At 38.7% G+C, this 20498-nt stretch overlaps 1 protein-coding gene across 1 annotated transcript in view; it reads left to right on the top strand.

Annotated features, from left to right (window-relative positions):
- PIK3R1 (phosphoinositide-3-kinase, regulatory subunit 1 (alpha)) overlaps window positions 1-20498 on the top strand; it is a 52820-nt gene that overhangs the window by 18490 nt on the left and 13832 nt on the right. Inside the window, exons 2-6 of the mRNA XM_009866126.1 lie at window positions 10209-10301; window positions 12376-12450; window positions 15311-15442; window positions 16341-16542; window positions 16742-16821. Coding sequence (XP_009864428.1) covers window positions 10209-10301; window positions 12376-12450; window positions 15311-15442; window positions 16341-16542; window positions 16742-16821 — 582 coding nt within the window. The remainder of the gene's footprint in view (window positions 1-10208; window positions 10302-12375; window positions 12451-15310; window positions 15443-16340; window positions 16543-16741; window positions 16822-20498) is intronic.

Below are 20498 nucleotides of genomic sequence, written 5' to 3' on the forward strand. Positions count from 1 at the left end.
AGAATATCATGGCTTTAATATCCTTGGGAAAGATGAAGCAGAGTTTGTGGGAAGACAGCTGGCATCAATTCTAAGAGATTGGTTAGTTAACCATAAGATCAGTAAGGGAAGTTTTGTTTGTAGAGAACCATCAGAAGTTTTTTCTGATTCTGATAAGGGCTTCTAGGTACTACTGCAATCTGGATGTTTAATGACAGCAATAACCCTGAAGGTTGCACTGGGAACCTGATAAGTAGGTCACAAGATGCAGCTGCCAGTGGGACATGCTGTGTGTCCTCACACCTGTGCTAGCCACACTACACTTGAATATTCAGTGCAATATATTTTCCTTCTTGATATCATATATGGTTTCATGTCGAACTGCTGCCAGAAGCTGGAATGGCAAGTTTTTTATTGCCAGTTAGTATTTCTGAGGGGAATTGGGCAGAACTACTCAAATTCTTGCAGAGCTCAGCTTTTTTGTAGCCCTGGAGCAGAAGTCCTGAAGGAGGAAATACAACAAGCCTCTCTTAACAAAAAAGACAATGCTTTGTACTTAACTGGGTTCAGCTTCTTGACTGACCCAGTCTTGTCCCGCCCTTACCATCATCTCTGTTATCATCTCTTTGTTTGTGGGATATAGTAACTTGGTACATACACCACGATTTAGCTCTTATCTGATAATATCTTTCTGACTGAAAACCGCTGGCAAGGAACCTGCGAACATCACCAAACATGAAAAATAGGTGTTAAAATATTTCTGTTCTCTGTCCTCAGAATCACGCTCTGTGGAACATGCTGGTTCATTCTGGTTAGCTTTTAGTGAGTGTGAGAACACTGCTACCTGCTGTGCTCCTGCACTTCACACAGGGCCTGGGGCGATCCCTGGGAATGAGGGGCGAAAGGGAATTACACACCAGGCCGCCAGCCCTGAGAAAATCATGGGAAGCCTACAGCCATACTCCATGCTTGAGACCATGGGAAGGAGGCGAGGCACATCTCTCCCAGAGACCCACAGCTATCGAAGCCCTGGTGGCAGCCTGCCTGGGCTTCAGCTCCAGCGGTGTCTGCCCTGGGCCCACTTTGTGCTCCTCAGCTTATTGAGATTGCTCCTCTACTTAGATGCAGAAAGGCATCTTTTGCTGCAGTCTTGTTTATTTCTTATTTTTGCTTATCTCAGAGCTCTTTGAAAGAACAGTTGAATAAGCAAGTGGTTTTTTCCTTCTCTTCCTTGGGTTTTGGAGCAAGGGGTTCTTTTGCAAAACGGTTTATGCATTATGTATGGCATTACAATACATTGTATTGTGTGCCAGAATACTGAATTTAGTTAATATTTTTTTCGTAAGCCTTGCAATTTTTCTTCAGAACAGGGCTGCTCGTTTCTCTTATGTTAATACCAGTTGTGAAGAACTGCAGCTATTTCAAGTCCTAAATTCAGTTCTAGTTTGAAAAGTAGTACTGCAAAAGATCACCCATAGAGGGAACCAGAATACTGTCTTTACAACAGCCTTAACTGCAGCCTGCTTTTAAAAAATTATGTGTGCTTCAGTTGAAGCCAACAAAGAACATCTGTTGTCTTATTTATAGCTCCTATTTCTAAGAAGTATATTCTGTAGCAGATGAGAAAAGTGGCTGACAGCTCATAATTCTTAAAGTTGCTGAGGTTTAATCTGATAGAATATTATGTACAGAATTCCTTCCTGGTACAGACAGTATCACTTCCTTTTCAACAGATGATTGAAATAGGGCTTTATGAAACATTAAATTAATAAATGTGAAACATGATTAGCAGCCACTATTAAAAGTATTAAATTATTATAAAGGAGTATAACACTCTATAATGTGTTGCTTGGTTTTTTTAATTTTTTCTGCCTATTTGTGTAGTGAAACTTTCCTCAAGCCAGGCACCATCTTTTTTTTTTTTTTTGTCTTTCTCTCTGCACTTTCATTTCGTTTTGTCTTAGAGGAATCATTTGTCGATTAAGGCAGTAGTTCTATGACAAGCATTCATTTTTGTGTCAGAGAGGGGTAAAGAGACTCCAGATTTCTTTTGGGAGAATTGGTATGTTAGAAAGTATGACTTTCTATATCAACGCTTTCTTCTGTCTAGTTCTGCCATCTATTATTTATAGATTATTTTCTTGCACTAATCTGTATTTGCCTGGGCTTGTTTTATATCTGTTCCCATAGCTGGCACTTAGTCTTTTTAGCCCTGAGAGTGCAGCTGGTGTAATTTTATAAATGGGGATGAAGACAGGAACTAGTTCTCCTGGCCCACCAAACCTTCTACATAATCACCAAGCACATGTATTTTATCAAACAGATTGTTACTTGTATATATTTTACTTGTGTATACGTTCTGATAGTCCTGCAAAGTATCTAGGCAAAGTATTTATCTCAGTTACAGCGTTGATTTGTACACGCAACAATGTCCTTTTTGACATATTATGTATAGCTAGGATAAAATGTACTAACATGCAGGGGTTTTTTCCAGACTTCCTAGATTCTCTAGGTTGGACTATTAAATGGCTCAGTTATAATACACATATAATTGTCCTCCTGCAAAAATGACTGCCTGGTCTTATTCTCTAAAGTGACACTTACATTATAAAAAGTTGTGTGTATTTTTCTACAGAAGTCATTTTGAAATGCCCTTTTTCAAGTTCATAGGTGATATTATCAGTACCTACCTCATGCAGAGTATTCTTGAGGTGCTGGATTTGCTTTTGGGGCTGACTGGAGTTCAGAAGGTCATGCTGGAGGGAATGCCCATGTTTGTCATCTTTGGAATAAGCACCTTAGAAAACTTCTTGTCAATCTATATTACTGATGTAGGATGACAGCAGAAACATGGGTGCTTTAAAAAGCTATTTGAATTCCAGAAGTGTATTAACAGAGTATTGTTTATCTGTGAGGTTTAAATGTTGTCACTGAGATGCCCTAGGAAGGGCGTTCTGCTTTATTCAGGTGCTTATCTATTGAAGATGAAGGAAAAAGTGGAGCAATGGCTTATGCGATAAACCATTTTTCTATACAGACCTGTACTTCCTTCTGTGGCCAAAATCTTCAGTGTACTATTAAGAGAGAACATCTGAATGATGTCATTTTGTCCTCTGATTCATATCCAATACCTACTGCCTGATAGAAGAAGTAGACTGTGCTGGCCATATAGTGTCTAACGTTTTTGGACTTGATGATACTTCCATCCAGCTTCCCAGGTGCAGTCATGTAAAGTCATCAGCAGGCATCATTTTCCTGTTCCTTTTCATAGCTCTGGGGTCACTCATATCACAATAAATCTTGACTCACGGGTGTTTTTTTGCCTCTATACAAATAGGCTACTTGTGAGACTGCAGGCTGATAGTGTTAGGGGGTCAGAGCATTCCTTTTTCCAGTGCTGGAATAGTCTTCATACCTCTGCATTTCTCCCAGATCTAGTCTCCTTTGGTTGCCAGTGATTCTGTGGTATTCTGAGACCACACTCTGCCTGATTGACGACATCTGATAAAAATAAGGCAAGTAATAGTAGACAGACTCATTAAGCCACTTATAACGATGTGTGAAATTCACTGAACTTTAAATCTCTTTAATATTTTTCCATGACTAGTGTTGTCTTTTAAAATCTTTGTAATGGAGCTGGTACCGGTGAAGGTGTTTGAGCTCTGAAAACTCTTCCTCCTGCCATTTTTGGTGATGCTTTCAGCCTCTAGGAGAGTTTACCTATAGCCAAACTAAATCATCCTGGGTCAGTAGGGTCTAGGGAATAGTATTTTTCTCTTCCACCAGTTGCAGCTGAATTTAGTATCTATTGCAGTCCCTCATTTATCTAAGACATGCAGTGACATCAACTTCTTTGTCTTTTCTCTCACTTTCTTCTCTTTCCTCCTTTTGGTGATAGCAGTTGGGCAGTTCTGAACACTAATTTGCCTGTTCTTTTGGTAAATGCCATTAGACTCTCTAAAAATACAAATACCAAGACAAGATTGTGGTCCTCAAATCTCAGAGTGAATTTCTCCCTGGTGTTTATTTTGCAATACCATTGGTCTGGCATTGAACGCAGAATGTAGATCTCTCTGTGGAAACTTTCCCCATGAGGTTTAGGGGGTTTCTGATCTCTCCTACTGTTCTTCTCAAAGTTTCTGCAGGAACTTACTGCTTCTTAAGACTATAGAGAAGAAGATAACAGATGATGAAATGCCTTCTCACTAAAAGTTAGGAGGTTTGTCTCGATAAGAGTTGTTTCACACTCTGATGGGCTGTGAGGCTACTGTGGCCCTTCTTCCCCAGCTGATGGAACTAGGTGCTGGGGAGGCCGTGGTGCCTGGAGCTTCTGCATCTGGACCAGCTGCCACTTCAGTGCTGTCACCCCTGCAGAGGCATCGCCTGGTGTCACAGAATTTCAACCTGTGTTTCACCAGGCATGGCTTTTGGATGTTCTCAGTGCAGCCTCCTGAAGCACTGTTAGCCCTGCTTGGGCAGTCACTAGCAGTCAGCACAGGAGAGTACGCACGACTGCCTCAGTTCATACCAGTGCCTTAAAGGCTATACAGGCATCTCAAACTGTCCTCCTTTCCAGTTTCCACTTGGATCTGACGTTGCATGCTGACAAGTGATTAAATTCAGCCATTATGGATCCTTACTGAAATTCATGTTTGATTTCAAGGAAGATGAGTTATAATAGTGGAACATTTTTTTATTTCCATTTCCCATAGAGTACATAACTGCTGAAATAACAGCATTTCAGTCAGGAAAGTAAGCTCCCACATTTCCCAGAGTTTTCAAGAGCAAGCATAGATGCTGAACTTCATGGAAAACCTTCCATTGTCCTCAACATGTCATGTATTATGCCACTGGTATTTTAGGTGCTTGGTCAGCCATTGTTTCTTTACAGTTTGCTGGCTAATCTTGTTGGAGGCATTATCACAGCTTGCTTGGCAATTACCCTTACCTTCTTCTGCATTAATTAATATGCTTATGTTTATTATAGTTAACTTCAGTACTGGTCAAACCATTCACGTTTGACATACTGGGTTTTCAGACAAAGATATATGCAAATCTGTGAATGGATAATTTACAATGTTAGTGGATACAGTTCCACTCATAGTGTATGTACATGCACATAAGCCAGTTATGATCATCTGAAGACCAAACCTCTGAACTATTATACTTCTGTGTGTTCATCTAATGCAATATGTATGCACAAACTTACATGCCATTTCTGAAAAAAGAACATGCATGGAGTAGTCTCGACTCAAAGATAAAATTCAAGTAATGTTAGTCTATAGTTCCTGTAAAATACCTGGAAATTAAGCTCTTTTCCATGGTGTGCATCATTGCATTTTAAGTTATATTCACTTTCTTTTTATATTAATTTTCATTCTTCTAGCAGCAATCAAAGATTTGGCTCAGGAACTTCTGAAGCCAAATTCCATCTTTAAATTTCCATTTGTCATTGCCAGGTACTAACTCTAAAGTATCTCTTTTTATGGGCAACCCTTCCAAAAGGTGCAGCTGTGTGCTGGTTTCATCTTGCACTTTGTAGCTGTGTTGGCAACCCTTGAACGTAAGGTATGCTCTCATCTCCCACACATTGCCATTGCCTTAGAGCTGTTCAGACCTGCTTGTATCAGGGAGAGGAGAGAGCTTGGAGTGAACCCTGGCTTGTGTTTCATCTCATTGGTTCTCACTGCGGCAAGGTAAAAATAGAGCTAGTGGAAAATCCAGCTTTTATCATGTGTCATCAAAAGCTTTCTTACTATCTGGAGACCCACTACCAGACTTGTGACTAGAGAGAAGACATGGAAACTGTCTGACAGCTTTTCAGAACCCTAGTATTTTGGACACTGGAAATTTTTTTTTAAAACAAAACACGCAGGAATTCGGGGGAGAAATGATTGCTTTAAGTGAAAAACCGATACTGGATTGTAGCAAAGGCATCTACAAAGTTGCTCAGATTCTTAAGAGTGGATTCGGTTCTCCAAGCCTGTGTGCTGTGCTTCAGCATGCTTCAAAGCCAAAGATAATTTTGAAATCAGGTACTAAATGCAGGTTGCATGCAAGCCTTTGTTCACTTCTCTTTTACTGAAACTGATCATCTGAAAAGTTTTTGTTTCTCTCTCTGTATATCTTAATATGCATGCTGAGTTTTCTTCTGAACACCTAATCCAGTATAAAGACTTTTTTAAGGATACATTGTTTTCTGGCTCTGAAAGTCAATTTTTTTTTTGTTCCAAAATTAGTAGTTTTCTTCAGTTTAGGCTCTGCTGTTTCCTTTCAGGATTTTGAAATTGAAGGGCACTGTTCCAAAATTAGGCTGTCTTCTGTGTGAGTGTTATAAATTGGCCTCAGTTCTACAAAGCTGTTAAGTCTTTTTTTTTCTTTTTTTTTTTCCTGGCAGATGTGTGTTTTGTGAGGCCTTTCATCTTTAAATGAACGTAATTTCCTATTTTGAGCAAAAGTTGGGAGGTTTAAAGTACAATCAGTATGATGCTATGAGTTAATTGTATTGGAAATGGCACAATGAGTAGGAAATCCTAGAACAGGTGGGAAGTGATTTTAATTTGTTAATGCCATCTCCTACATGCCAATGAAGTGAATGCTCTTTTTCAATGTTGCTGCACACTATAACTGTGTCAGATGTATTTTTCTGTCATTGCTACATTGAAGGTAACTGCAGGTTTTGTAACTGCCATTGGGTGCATTTGTGTGGTTTTTTGCTATACAGCACACTCACCAGTGAGTGCTTAGTATTAAGACAGATGAATAACCTGAGTTTCAGTCAAATAGAGAAATATTTTACAGTTTATGTATAAATTGTTATTATCTTAAAGTCTCTCTTCATATCTAAAAGCAATGTTTTCGGTAGATAGAAGTTTCCAGTTTTGAAGAAAAGGAATGGAATATAGAGAGGAAGAGACATCAAAAGTAGTCTCTCTCCTAAAACTTTAGTCCAATTTTATATTTCAGGGTAGTGGAGTGCTGGAAATCTTTCCTTTCAACCAATGTGATAATTTGCTTCACATGCAGAAGTTCTGTAGGCATATAGATTTTTTGCATAAATATAAAGGTAAATATTCATAGCATCCAAAGCTTTGTTTCTTTCACTAAGAATTTTATTGATCCAAGAATATATCAAAGAGATTCAGTAACAGAATATGATACAAACCTATTTTAAAAACTAAGATCCTGCTTAAAATGTAGATGAAAAGCATGGAGTGTCAGTTAGGTTGCAGATTCTGGTAATTTGGGTAAGGTCTACATCCTCCCCATTCCTTATGTCCCCTGCAGAAAACCTTTCCTGTGGTATCTGTCTTCACACTGCAAAGGCTTCTTCCTATGCACTAGTCTTCCTCTCACATTGGGTTCTCCATTTTGCTTTGCTTTGACTCCATCCCTCATGTAAAAAAATCTAAATCTAGTGGGAAATTGAACTATTTTTCTAAATATGCCTTGTTGATAGGTATTTGGAGTGTATCTCTTGCCATCGTTCCAAGGCACAGCTTGGTTATTGTGAGAAAGAATGGTTATCTCTGCTGCTCCTTAGCCTTTGTGGACCATCCCTGAACTGCTGAGTTGTCACCTGCAGTTTCAAATGACTGTCAAGTTTGACTTCTGTCCTTTGTCACTATTTCTCTTTCTTTATCTCTCCTTTCTTTCCTCGGTTTCAGTTTAGACTGTTGACTGTTACTACATGCTGCCTCCAGCTGGAATTGAGATGAGCATCTTTGTTCAGTGATGGTGCAATTTCATTGCTGTTATGCAAGAGGAAGAGAGGTACTTAATATTACTAGCTACCGAAGGGGCAGAAGGTTCATTTCATAAGTAAAAATATGTTGACTCTGTTTTTAAAACCTCTTCTTCCTCTGCTACCACATAATGGATGCATTTTATGCCCTTGGCATCGTGTAAGTCTATTGGTATCTCATAGTTTGAGTATTTTCATAGCATACCCTTTGATATGGCTCTGATCTGATCTTTCATTTATTTTTTCAATAGTTTTGTCTCATCATGAGATAGATTCATAGTTTGTAGTTGAAAGGAACTTTTTGATCTGAATATTACAGATCAAATGGTCTGTATTTCACCATGTCTCAGCAGAGGCTGCATGGATTGCAGGATCTTCTATTTGAGCTCAACTTGTATTTGATAAAGCAGATATGATGTTAAACTAAAAAAGGTGTTCCAGATGGAACCTGGAAGTGGTTTAAAGATGTAAAGAGATGAAAAGTCCATTTCTTTCCTGAATAGCTTGCTCTGAATTAGTAGCTATGTTTGGAGATCTACTAGTCAGCTACTCTATATAACATATGCTTTCTTTGAGTTTAGCTTTTCATCACAGTGTTACACTAAGTCAACTATCTGGCAAAACTTTTAGAGTTTATTGTGTCTACTCCTTTGCATTTTTCAGCTAAGTAAGATGCCGCCAAGGAAGGAAGTAGTGTGGTTTTTAACAGAACCTATCTTCTAAAAAGCTATGCACACAATCCTTATGTGCAGTGCTGTCTTTTATTGCTTCATCACATGAGTCTAGTGTCAGGTTTTCCTTTATTTTGCCCAGGACTGATAGTGTAACTAGCATGTAGCCATCTTACTTGTCCCTTCAGAGTGTAGATAGGGCATTAGAACTCTTTTGATCCTCACAAATTGCTCTGAGTTTCCACGAATCGTTAAAAAGTATCAGCAGCAGGCCAGAAATCTGCTTAGGCAACTCTTTTGGGACTCATGAATGCTCATTTTCTGGGCCTCCTAAGTTAAACTGTTATGACTAACAGACGTTTTTCTAATGTCCTTTTCAGTTATGAATGGTCTGGAAAGTATGCCATCATTATCATGCCATCATTTTGCTTCTTTCTGCAAGCGACATGTCTCAGTGTCCCAGTATGCTCCAATTCCATTACTAGGTCATAAATAATTATTGTTTATAATCTTTCATTTCTCTCCTCAGTTTTTTGCACTTCCAGACTTCTTCTGTACCTTCCTTGCTGTCTTAAGACTTCTAAATTGTTTGCATTTTTAGAAAGTTATGTAATTGTTGCTTCCAAAATAGGAGGAATTCTCAGCCAAATTTGTCAGCTTTTTCTTTCTCAGTTTTGGTATATTTAATTTTTGTGCTATCTCAGACTTTCTCATTAAAACTATCTATTCATATTTTGCTATTGTGGTAGTTTGTTTTTTTTTTCCTTTTTCTACTTGGTTATTCTCATAGTTTTGATCAATTTCAATTTTCTAGAAATACATGCGTACATGTATGCACATATGCAGACACATGTGCATGTGTGTTTAAGAATTGCACTCTGTTTGTCTGTGGTAAGTTTAATTGGGCAGAGATGACCATTGCCTAGGCAACTGGCAACTTTTACTTCAGTGATTAAGCTTTGTTTATCAATCATAATCCATCAAACTATGCCAGATGTTTCTGGCAGTAGCTTAGTAATATCTTTATGTAAATGTTCTTGCCTTCCAAGAGTTAAACAGGACCACTCTAAAACTTTTGAATTATTCTTTTGGCAAAAATAGTACATTTAGAGATAGATCATCCCTCACATCAGAGAGCCAGAACATTCCTTTATACGGTGTGTTCTCTCTGTGAAGAAACTGGGTTGCATGAAAACTGACTTTGTATAAAATCTGTATGCAGGTTTGTTTGAATTTGCAAAATGTCCCTTTTGAATTATACTGCTATTTATTCTTAACCAGTCATTGTGGAAAAGGAAATTCTTGCTTCAAAAAACTGTGTTGTTAATAGTACTATGACTGAAAATTGAAAGCGAACAACTTTTGTATGAGGGTGAAATACTTGTTTCTACCACTGTTTCAGGCCTTTCTAAGTCTGTTTTACCAAAGGGATCAGCAACTCCCTGATGGTGGCGTGTTTAGCTCCCTCATCTGGTGCCCACTGGATATATGTGCTTCAGAACAAAAGATTTTTTTTTATTTTCTTCCTTTCATTGTATTTATGCTCATCCACAGACTGCAAATTTGTATTGCAATATGGAGAATGAGTCTAGGACTGTATGACGTACATCCCTAAAAGAAAATGCTATAAAAATGCAGGTGTTGTAATTTTTATTCAGCTTTCTGATTACCCATGGAGTGTTCTCATTTAGGGCCTGACAAGTGGGATGTTTGTTCTCTAATTGAAAACTGGTTGCATTGTAAGTCATGACTTTCATAAACAGAAGTTGTGTTCACCTGCAGCTGAGCTCATTTTTCTTCTTTTTCTCTTACAGCTTTTTCACTTCCAGATCTTACAGAGCAGTTTGCACCTCCTGATGTTGCTCCGCCAATACTTATCAAGATAGTGGAGACAATTGAAAAGAAAGGTGGGCTGAAGAACAATCTGCTAAGGGGTTTTGTCACTTTTGTGAGCCAAAACTGGAGAATCAGATCCAGAGCTGGCATCTCCCATTTCTGGAGCTGCTAATGCATCACATTACTTAACAGATATGAAATAAACTTATTTAAATCTTGTTGCATCGGTTTCTGTTCAGTAGAGGGCATTTAGACTGTAGGAGCAAAACCAAAGCTTACCTCAAATGACGTTTAATAACTTGACTAATAGAAGTATTATTGAAAGGTAAAGGAGAACGGTTTGGTATTGCTTTCGTTTTTCTAATCAATAAGTGCTTTAAATTGGTTACAGTAATGAAATAATTTTGAATTGGATACACAGCCAAACGAGTAATTTGTTTTTTTTCCCCAAAGTGAGGCACAAAACCCCCCAAACATTCTAAGACCAGTTTTTATGCTTCAGGAGCCAGTTCTTTATTGCTGCTATATGCTGGTCTAGCTAGTGTTATTTTTATGGTTTTTTGCTTTCCTGCTTTCCCATGTTGGTTTCTCCATCCTTTTGGGGCTTTCCCCTTTCTTCTACCGTGTCTTGCCTCTTTTGCCCTATATCTTTCCTCCTGGCCTCTTCTGTCTTGTTATTTTCATTGTCCTGGTGAGGTAAGGAGCAGTTCTTATTACTCTTTGCATCTCTTACCACGTTCAGCTCCAGCTGCACCTTGGCCTTCCTGACCGCATCCCTCACATTTGGGCAGTGCCCCTATACTCTTCCCAGGATACCTGTCCCTGCTTCCACTGCCTGTGCAGTTACCTCTTGCCCCTCTAGTTTAACCAGCAGGTCTCAACTCAGCCATGCTGGTCTCTTCCCTTCCTTGCCTGAATTCCTACACCTGGGGATTGAGAGCTGTTGTGCTCTTTGAAAAGTGTCCTTAAAGATCTGCCGGCTCTGTTCTGCTCCTTTGTCCCTGAGGACAGTTACTCAGGGAGTCCTTCTGACTAATTCCTTGAACAGCTGGAAGTTTGCTTTCCTAAAATTCAGGCTTCTGACTTTCCTCTTTGCCTGACCCATACCCCTCAGGACTGTGAACTCAATCAGTGAATCATCACTGGAGCCCCGGCTGCCACCAGTATTGACGTCACCAGTTAGCTCACTTGCATTGGTGACTGTCAGGTCCAGTATGGCATCGCCTCTGATAGGGCTGTCTTTTACCTGGCTTAAGAAGTTATGCTCCGTGCGTTCCAGGAGTCTTATGCTCACTATGCTGCTTTTCCAGGAGATGTCAGGGTGGTTAACGTCCCCCAGCAGGATGAGTCTGTGAGTGTGAAACCTCCCATAGTAAGAGGCCTTCATCAATAGATCCTCCTTGATCAGGTGGCCTGTAGTAGACACCAGCCAAATATTGTATTATTATATGGATTATGAGACATATTATATGACATATACCAACGTTTTCTCTCACACCAGTGATGTGACATTCACCCCCTATATACACTGTGAGGTTATGGGTTTTATAGATAGTCAAACGTAACCTAAGTGTTACCTATTCCATAGAAGGGGCTCTCTGACTGTGTAAGTTGCAAAGGTTAGGCATGCTTGCAACTTAGAAGTCTCAGTGAAATCTTTAAAGCTAATATAGAATGTGTCAGAACTTTTTGTCACATCCCTGTCCCATCATTGTGGAGTGACTGATTCACCCTTGCTCACTTCTTATCCACCTGAAAGGCCTTGTGTTTCCAGCTGGCATGTAGATTGCAAGGGAAAATCTGGTTCCCATCTTGCTCCTGAAAGCTGTTTTCTTCTATGGGGTATGTGAATTTGTATCCTAGTCCTGGCCTTCTACGGTCAGGCCATGGACCATGGCACAGAGTATGTGGGACTGCTGGCATCTCTGATCTTCCTTGATGGGCTCTTTCTGCAGACGCAGCAGTTTGTTTGTACAAAGAGGTGTCTTGCAGCCTTAAAAAGCAGTCACATTTCATCATGTGGATGGTGGTAGGAGAATGTTGCTAATTTATACTGTAAGTACTTATTTGAAGAAAACAGAAGTCTATTGTGTCATAGTAACAGTCACTGGAATATTCATGTATCTCATCAATTTTGTTTTGAAGGTCTGGATTGTTCAACTTTGTATGGAACACAAGGCTCGAGCAGCTCAGCAGAATTAAGACAAATTCTTGAATGTGGTGAGTACAGTTCTCTTTCATAAAGCAGTAGACAGTTTTCCTGGTCAGACTGTTCCTCTTTTTTTTGCTTGCTGGCTCAGTTTATGCATATGTGCTGGTTCTGAATAGTAAAATACTATAAAGACAAATGTAAGCAAAAAAGGTTTCTAACTTTTATAGTTAATGTGAAAGGTATTTTTCACTTGTACAGGTTGTCTTTTTTCATAACTGCTGTGTGTTTTTTTCCAAGAATAATTATTTTTATAATTTCTTGATCACTTGCTAGTTCAACGACTGATAATCTGGCTGTGCAGAGAAAGAAAAAGTGTTTTGCTCAGAAGCAAGATAAAGATACTATTCCTGTAAGACTGCAGGTTATTATTTTGTAAACAAATGGCCATTTGTTTGCATACGTCTCTGTGTGTGCATTTTTTTGGTCCAGTAGGTGGGGAGGCAATAGCTGCACATTCTCTGCGTGCTGCGGACTTGATGCTGAAAGGGAACAAGAGAATTGAATTAATGTTGCTGCAGTAGGCTGAGTTCTTAGATTTTGGACACTAAAATGCAGCTACACCATTAACACCGCATACCTGTTGAACTTTCCTGAAATATATTACCTTTGGGGTTTTTTTTTAACTTTTTATTTCTAGTTTAGGCTAGAATATACTAGCATGGCAACACTCTCTTGAGGAATGAGAGCAGGAGCTGTTGTAGGAGTGCTTGACCACGCCTTTGCAAGCTGCGGTGTGGTGTGGGTGTGAGCTTCCACTTGCATAAAGAGCACAAAAATACCAGGGCTAGAAAATGAAACTGGGTACATGCTGTTTTGTGAAACGGACAAAAGAAACAAACTCGAACTGTGAATTAGCTCTCTTCATTTTTAGTAATAGCAAATATTACCAAAATGAGCAGGAGATGATACTATGAGTTGTCTGCTCCTTCATATCCTGTCCTCTGCTAACTGTGGTGGAGATGAAGAAGTATATGAGTGCAAGAAGGGAGAGGAGATACACATATGGTGCTAGCAGCTCAAGTCATATTTTTAGTATTGTAGTTATATTTTTGAGTCCAGATAAATTCACATTTTATAGGGCACAACTGCGAACATACCTCTTAAAAGGGATTCAGTGTCTTGACCGAGGTGTACTTTTAGGAAGGGTTCATCTATCTCCTGAGATCAAGAAGTTGTGGTTTACATGCATTCTTATTTAAAAGGTAATTAGGTTTGAGAAAAGAAAACAGGACTTTACCCTTTTGTGACTGCATATCTTTCTGAGTTCTCTTTAATAGGATCAGAGTCTTCCAGGGCAGAGCTAGTGCAGTGGGTGTTCGGATACATGAATATAGACAGACCTCATCCTTTCCGCCTGCTCTCTTTGACTTAGCAGGCTGCAGTGATCATGCACTGCTTTGAGTGGCCTCAAAGTTGTGAACTGCATTAGTGTGCTGTTCTGCTTATGGTTAAAACACTCTCCATACTAATTGGATAACTGCCTGTTAGCTTCAGCACAGTGCTATCTAGCTCCAAAATCAAAGATGATTTGCATCTGGCCAGCTTGACAGGTGGAAGAGTTCAGCTCTGTTTAGGACATTGCACCCAAAGAGTTGCAGATTATCACAAGTTTATTCTTACTCCTGTATTCTTTGTAATCATTTGGGATATACTTCAGAGAAGGTCAACACTGAAAGACCCAGGATTTAACTTGGCTTGTGAAATGAGAAACATCCTGTAAGCAGTAAAAGTAATGAAAACTATGCCTCTCTGACACGTAATTGCTCTTGTAGAATTCTTACACACACTGCAAGTTTTTTATCATCTGAGCCATTCAGAGTGTCTTTTTTCATGCAAATTTTTTGTTGGCTGGTAAGAATTGAGCTCATTACTGCAACAGTTCCATGGGGTAAAACACACAGGAGGCATAGGAACACTAAGTTTCTCACTACCCTCTCTTGGCGGCCCATTTTTCCGTGGTACATGTAAATATACTGCGTATTGGATTCCTCTGCTTCCCTGTTGAATTTGGTTTAAACTGGCCAGATGAGTTTAGCAGTTATTTTACAGGGGACTTGGCTGGCCTAGAAAGTTGGTCAGCATTAATACTTCTAAATTCTTGTATCAAATGTGGATCTTTCTGTAAATATTTAGGATCTTATTGTGCCAGGCTTCTATCTTTTAAGGGGGATACTAGTCTTGCTTTCACTAAGTATTTCTGTGTTTTCCTATTTTTATTTTTGGTGCTGATATTCCTTGATCCAGCACTAACAAGCAGTCCTTTATGTGACAGTTACAAACCTTAACTCAAGTCACGACTATCCTGGAAGGGTATCAGGTTTTACAAGATAAATCCTAACAGCTGCATTAAAAGCCAAGCACCCAGTTCTGCACCTGCATATTTGTTTCGACTCACTCACGTAAATATTTACAGAGTTGGAGCCCCAAGTTGTTAATCAAACTTGTAGTCATGATAGAAGTAGCTACCAGTAGAGAAGCTGCATTTGATTAATACTTAGTTCTTACACTAAATATTTACAGATAATACAGAGATCTGTTAAAAATAGTCTGATGTTCTATAATGTTGCCAACATGCATCAAGTCACTACAGTTATTCTGAGCTCAGCCTGGTGCTGTATATGACAGAAGGCCACACACAGCTGTGGAAGCCATTTGGCTCATCAGATGCCAAAGTCCTGGGCATGGTGTTGAGCACTACGTGTTCTTCATCTTAAAGATGTTTCTTTGTGTCTTACATACTTTCTTAGGAGTTGTTTCCCATAAACCAGGTATGTTAGCAGTTTTGTCTTGGTATAAAGCCCTGCTATCATGAGCCTGTGTATTTTGTCCTGTTTCTAATGCCTAAAACTTTGTTGCTCTTTCCTTTAGATGCCTGTTCGTTGGATTTAGAGACATTTGATGTGCACACTTTATCTGATGCTCTGAAGAGGTATCTCCTGGATCTGCCAAATCCCATAATTCCAGCAGCTGTTTACAGTGACATGATTTCTGTAGCTCAAGGTACGATTATCACATTATTTAAAATGTCAGACAAAAAAGCCTTTGTAATGATTCTGAATATCGGGTGGTCCAGCTGTCACCCATGGAACAGGGAGGATTCTGTACAGCCTGGCAGCATCTCAGAAAGTACATACACGTTCACCAGTTTTTGATGAAAGCTGTTTCAGTTCAGATCTAGATATTCATTATTCAGGTAAGCATAGTGAAAAATTCAAGGGATAACACAGTTCATTTTAGTAACTAAAATGACTATAGAAGAACTCGGGGAAAAATCAAGGACTTATCTGTATGCAGAAAGCTAATTTTTAACTTTTTATCAGTGCTGACAAAGCACATGTATTAGAGGTCATGGTGTTCTGCAGTGTGTTGAGAGTTGCAGATTATGAAGTGAGAATTACGTGCATATAAGATTCATCATCTACAGTGGTCATTTCAAACAAGTACAGCTGATAGGCTTTCAGCTTGTGGGCCAAGTATTCTGTTGCACATCTCGGGGCAGGATATTGTTGCTGGTAACCTTCAAAGTTAGAAGAGCACCTGTGAGACTTATCTAGTGCATCTCAGAATTACCCAATCATGTGTGACACTAAACACAAGACAGACTTCTACCAGTACACTCTGAACACATTGTGGTTTTTACCAAAATGCATATCTGTTTCCATTTGACTTTTAAATATTTGTTCTTTACTCTTTCCTGAGCATTTCACTTCTTTTTTTTTTTTTTTTTTCAAAAGAAGAAAGTAGTCTTAAGGTAGTAATAAAGGACAGATTTTTTTTTCCTTTAAAATTGATGCTTCCAAAGAAGTTGTATGTGGTTTCAAAAGTCATATGTGGTTTCATTTTATCTGTTGAATGTTCCTGTGCTAATATCAAGAGCCTTTTATCTGTTTGCTTGCAGAAGTGCAGAGCACAGAGGAACATGCTCAGTTGCTGAAGAAACTCATCAGATCTCCAGCTATACCTCCCCAGTATTGGCTCACACTCCAGTATTTGCTCAAACATTTCCTCAGAGTTTGTCAAGCCTCCAGCAAAACTCTCCTGAATGCAAGGTCTCTGGCTGAAATTTTCAGCCCTCTGCTTTTTAAATTCCAGATAGCAAGGTACGTGGGTCATCTTTATTATATTTTGTACTCTGAACATGGGTTAGTTATATATAAAAGTAAGCTTACTGAGTGAATTTTCTGACCTTACTTCTAAAGTGGAGGGCGTTATTGTAGATTTTTTCAATGTTCTTTGAATAATTCTAATGTAAACTTTTGCATTTTTCCTAGTTCTTACTGCCTAATCCGTCTCTTGCAGCTCTGATAATACTGAACACCACATAAAAATCCTAGAGGTTTTAATCACAAGTGAATGGAATGAGAGACAGCCTGTACCAGGTAAAAATTATTTTTCATTTAAAAAATTATATACCATTGTTTTCTTAAATATTAAAATTCAACGTAAGGACAGTATATGTTCATTGTTTTTCTTTTTTAGTCAAACTTAATGCAAAAGTGCATAATTACAGAGCCAAATAGAAGTTCTTCATATGTTCTTTAGTGGTGTGCAACATTTGTTTTATAAGAAATTGTCTTTTTCATTAAAATCATTTTAGCACCCGTAGTTTATACAGTCTTCAGACTTCCGTTTCTTCTTTAGCAAGCAGTGAGTAGGAATTTGTGAATTTTTAAGGCATGTAAACCAAGAGAATGCATATCAGAAGGTTGGGGAGGGGGGGAGCAAATTCTGGAAACTTTATTTGATATTCACTTTACTCCCAGGCAAATTTTATTAGAGCTACAATACCCCATACAGGTCATCAGAAGAAAGTAAGATTTCACCCTTTATGGTACATGTATGTATTTTTAAATCCAGAGACTCAAAAGATTTATTTATCAACATCAATAAAACAACATGGAAAATATTAAAACCTCATTCAGTAAAATTAGATTGCACTTGTATTGATTCTGTGTGATAGCATCTGATTTAGTCAACAAACAGTAAAACCCGCCTCTAATTTATGCAAAATTCCCTAGTTCTCAGTCAGATATTTGGTAGGAGCAAGGCAGAACTGCTAACCATGTGCAAAGAAAATTATTAATGCAGGGGGACTTTAGCTGTTAGCTTAAAGCAATTCCTTTTACAGGTTATTAACGGAGAATATGTGAACAAAGGATAAGGCAGTGGGGAGCAGAACATTAGGGCAGGCTACAGCTTTCCCGCCTTTTTATTCAAGGCACAAGGCAAAGTTCATGGCAGTAGAATTTCTAGGGCTGCTTAAGATATGAAGAGCTAGAACACAGCTGCAGAAAAACAGCAGCAGAAAAATGCCTTATTTCTTTCATTTCACATACGTCCATTGTATATTCTGCTTCATTGACTAATGAAGATTAATTTTAAATTGCTAAGGTTTTTGTTTCTTCGACTTTGATTGAAAGGCTTTTCCAGCCTTGCCAGCTCTATTACTTAGAAGCCTTTCTCTAACATTTAGCATATATCTGTTTTCAGCTAGTTTATGCGTATTTAGTTTTGTCAAATTTTGTCAAAATTGTTAAGCAAACTGCATATTTTTTCTTCCTAATGCTTTATAACAACCAAGAGAGTAAAAATTAATGACTATCTGTTCTGTTTTACTAAAAAACAGCAAATAACTGCTAATTATTACTGCCGTCTGTTACAGAATTTAAAAAGCAAAATACATTATTGAATCCTCCAATAATCTAAAGAGCTTGCTAATAGCATTTTTTAAAATGCTGAGTTAGCAAATGCTTTAGGGAGATTTAACTGTCTAGAAGCACTGATTGGGAGGTTACAAAGGTAGGGCCAACAGTGAGAGCTCCCTAAGTTCCAGAGTGAGGGTTTCTTAAGTTGCACTTAAGAGATCACTTGGTAGCATGTCATCCTGAGTTGCTTCATGTGAGAAAAGCGTAAAAGTGAAAGGTGTTGATGTTAGAACTACTAACGAGGACAAGGAGTCTAGTCATCTTGAGAGGATTTTTAGGGTGCTCGAAGAAATGTGGCTGTATCTGTCAAATTTGTAAGGTTTAACACTACACTAATAATTGTAGTCTACCATTTGCTTGCTTTTAATCTGCCTTCTACATTAATTAATACTTCATAATGCAACAGTTTATTCTGAGGGTCCTCCTGGGATTTTCCATATGATCTGTTACAGAAATAGTACTCCTTCCCTTTGCATTTCAAAATCCGTCCTGGGCAGTGAAATGTTTTCTAGTAAAACATTTGCACATCTAATATATATGCTGAAAAAACTTCTGATACATATTTTCAATCTTTGTAGTATATGGTTAGCTGGCCTCTGCTCTTAGGCATGTAAAGCACTTAAATAATTTTCAAAATTTCAATCCTAACTGAATGTTATGTAAGTTTACAGGTTTAGTATACAAGTTTGTTTTCCACACCAAAATCATTCCATGACCTGATCATCTGAAGTGCCTCATTTTTATAGCTCTCATAGAAGACTCTGTGATGTACTTTTAAAATTTATCATCTTGAACATTATTGCTTGTAGTGGCTTGAGCTTCCAGAAAAAATTGTTTAGAATCATTGTAATTAAAGGAAGATTCCTAGAAAAGATAATCTAGAGAAGATAAGTGTTCCAAGAATGATGATCTATAATAGAGTTTTAAAATTGCAGAAGTGAAGACGTTTTAAGCGTAGAGAATCTTACTTCTTGAAAATAATGTAATGACAACTAAGTGATAACAGGGAAACCAATGCTGCCAGTTTTGTTGTTGTTTTTACAGGCTGCAGTGATAGCTTCCTCCCTTCCTTTTTCTTTCTGATACTCTCAGGCCTGGGTGAGAACATTCTGTCTAAAACGAGGTGTGCCTGAAGTTGTAGAGGTGTCTTATGCTGGAGTAAGCATAGCACTTGAGATGACTGATCTCAATAAGGAGATCTTTGCCCTGCTGTGGAGTTTTTTCCTGATCCCATCACCCACTAATTATCCTTCTTGCCTCAAAGCAGTAGAAAGTATGCAATTGGATCTTATATTAATATCTTTTTTAATTAGTACCTTAAATTGGGCATCTTTAGTTGGACGTGATGTAGCTAGAGTGATGCTTTGCACATTGAAATACAGAAACAGGAGTTACTCCTAGGCTGTTACTTGATTCTTCCATCACAGAACAATTCTGGAATGATTGTTGTTTTTTTTCTCTGTCTCAGTTCAACAGTAACCTGTGCATTCTATCTAGTTTGTGGATTAGAATTAGTCCTCCACTAAAGTACTAAAGTTAAAATACCTGTTCTGCCTATGTGTGCAGCAGGTAAAGAAATAGTGTTCCAGGAGAACTAAGATTAGAGAAATGGCTGGTGTTTTGAGTAGTTGGTAACCACTTCCATTTTCTGATTGATGTCTCATTCTTCAAGTTTACCAGGAGAGCCAAAAGGTAGTGTTAATGGGCAAGCTAGGTGATTTGGCATCCTGTTTTAACACGCCAACTTGATGAACAGCCACACAGGCTTTGATTTAAAGAGTAGTGTTGATTTTACAGTTAGAAACAAGAGTATGTTATTCAAAACAGTAGTATTAGACAAAAATACCTTAATTGAAGCAGATTATAGCCGAGAGTGCTGCTTACATCTCACAGAATCTCACACATCACACAGAGGTGTGAAAGCATGAGTGCTTTTAGAGGTAAATATTGAAAAATAGCCTATGTTTGTAGGTACAGAAGACTGGAAATTTTTTTCAGTTAATTTTCAGGGATCATGAAGGGTCTTGACTTTACTATCTGGAGGAGATCTGTCCTGGATGCAGGTCCCAGACTGTCTGTGGGGCCCAGTGGCTCTTGGGGCTGGCTGGGAAGGCAGGTCCTACAGAGGAAGGTGGGGTGAGGATAGGGTTGGGTGATGATTTTGGGGGGGAACTCGGGGAGGTACGGATCCTCTCAGTGTTCAGGGGTATTGAGGAGAGTGAAGTGGCTTTGACTGTGTGAGCTTAAGGTGTGTGTTATCACAGGAAGCAAAGGGGAAAGGAGACGTGATGGGGAGAGCGAGGGGACATGGCAGGCAGGGGGGGGGGCCCCGGGGGGGCAAGAAGAGAGGG

Source organism: Apaloderma vittatum, unplaced genomic scaffold (genome assembly GCF_000703405.1).
Source record: "Apaloderma vittatum isolate BGI_N311 unplaced genomic scaffold, ASM70340v1 scaffold2503, whole genome shotgun sequence".
NCBI lineage: Eukaryota > Metazoa > Chordata > Aves > Trogoniformes > Trogonidae > Apaloderma > Apaloderma vittatum.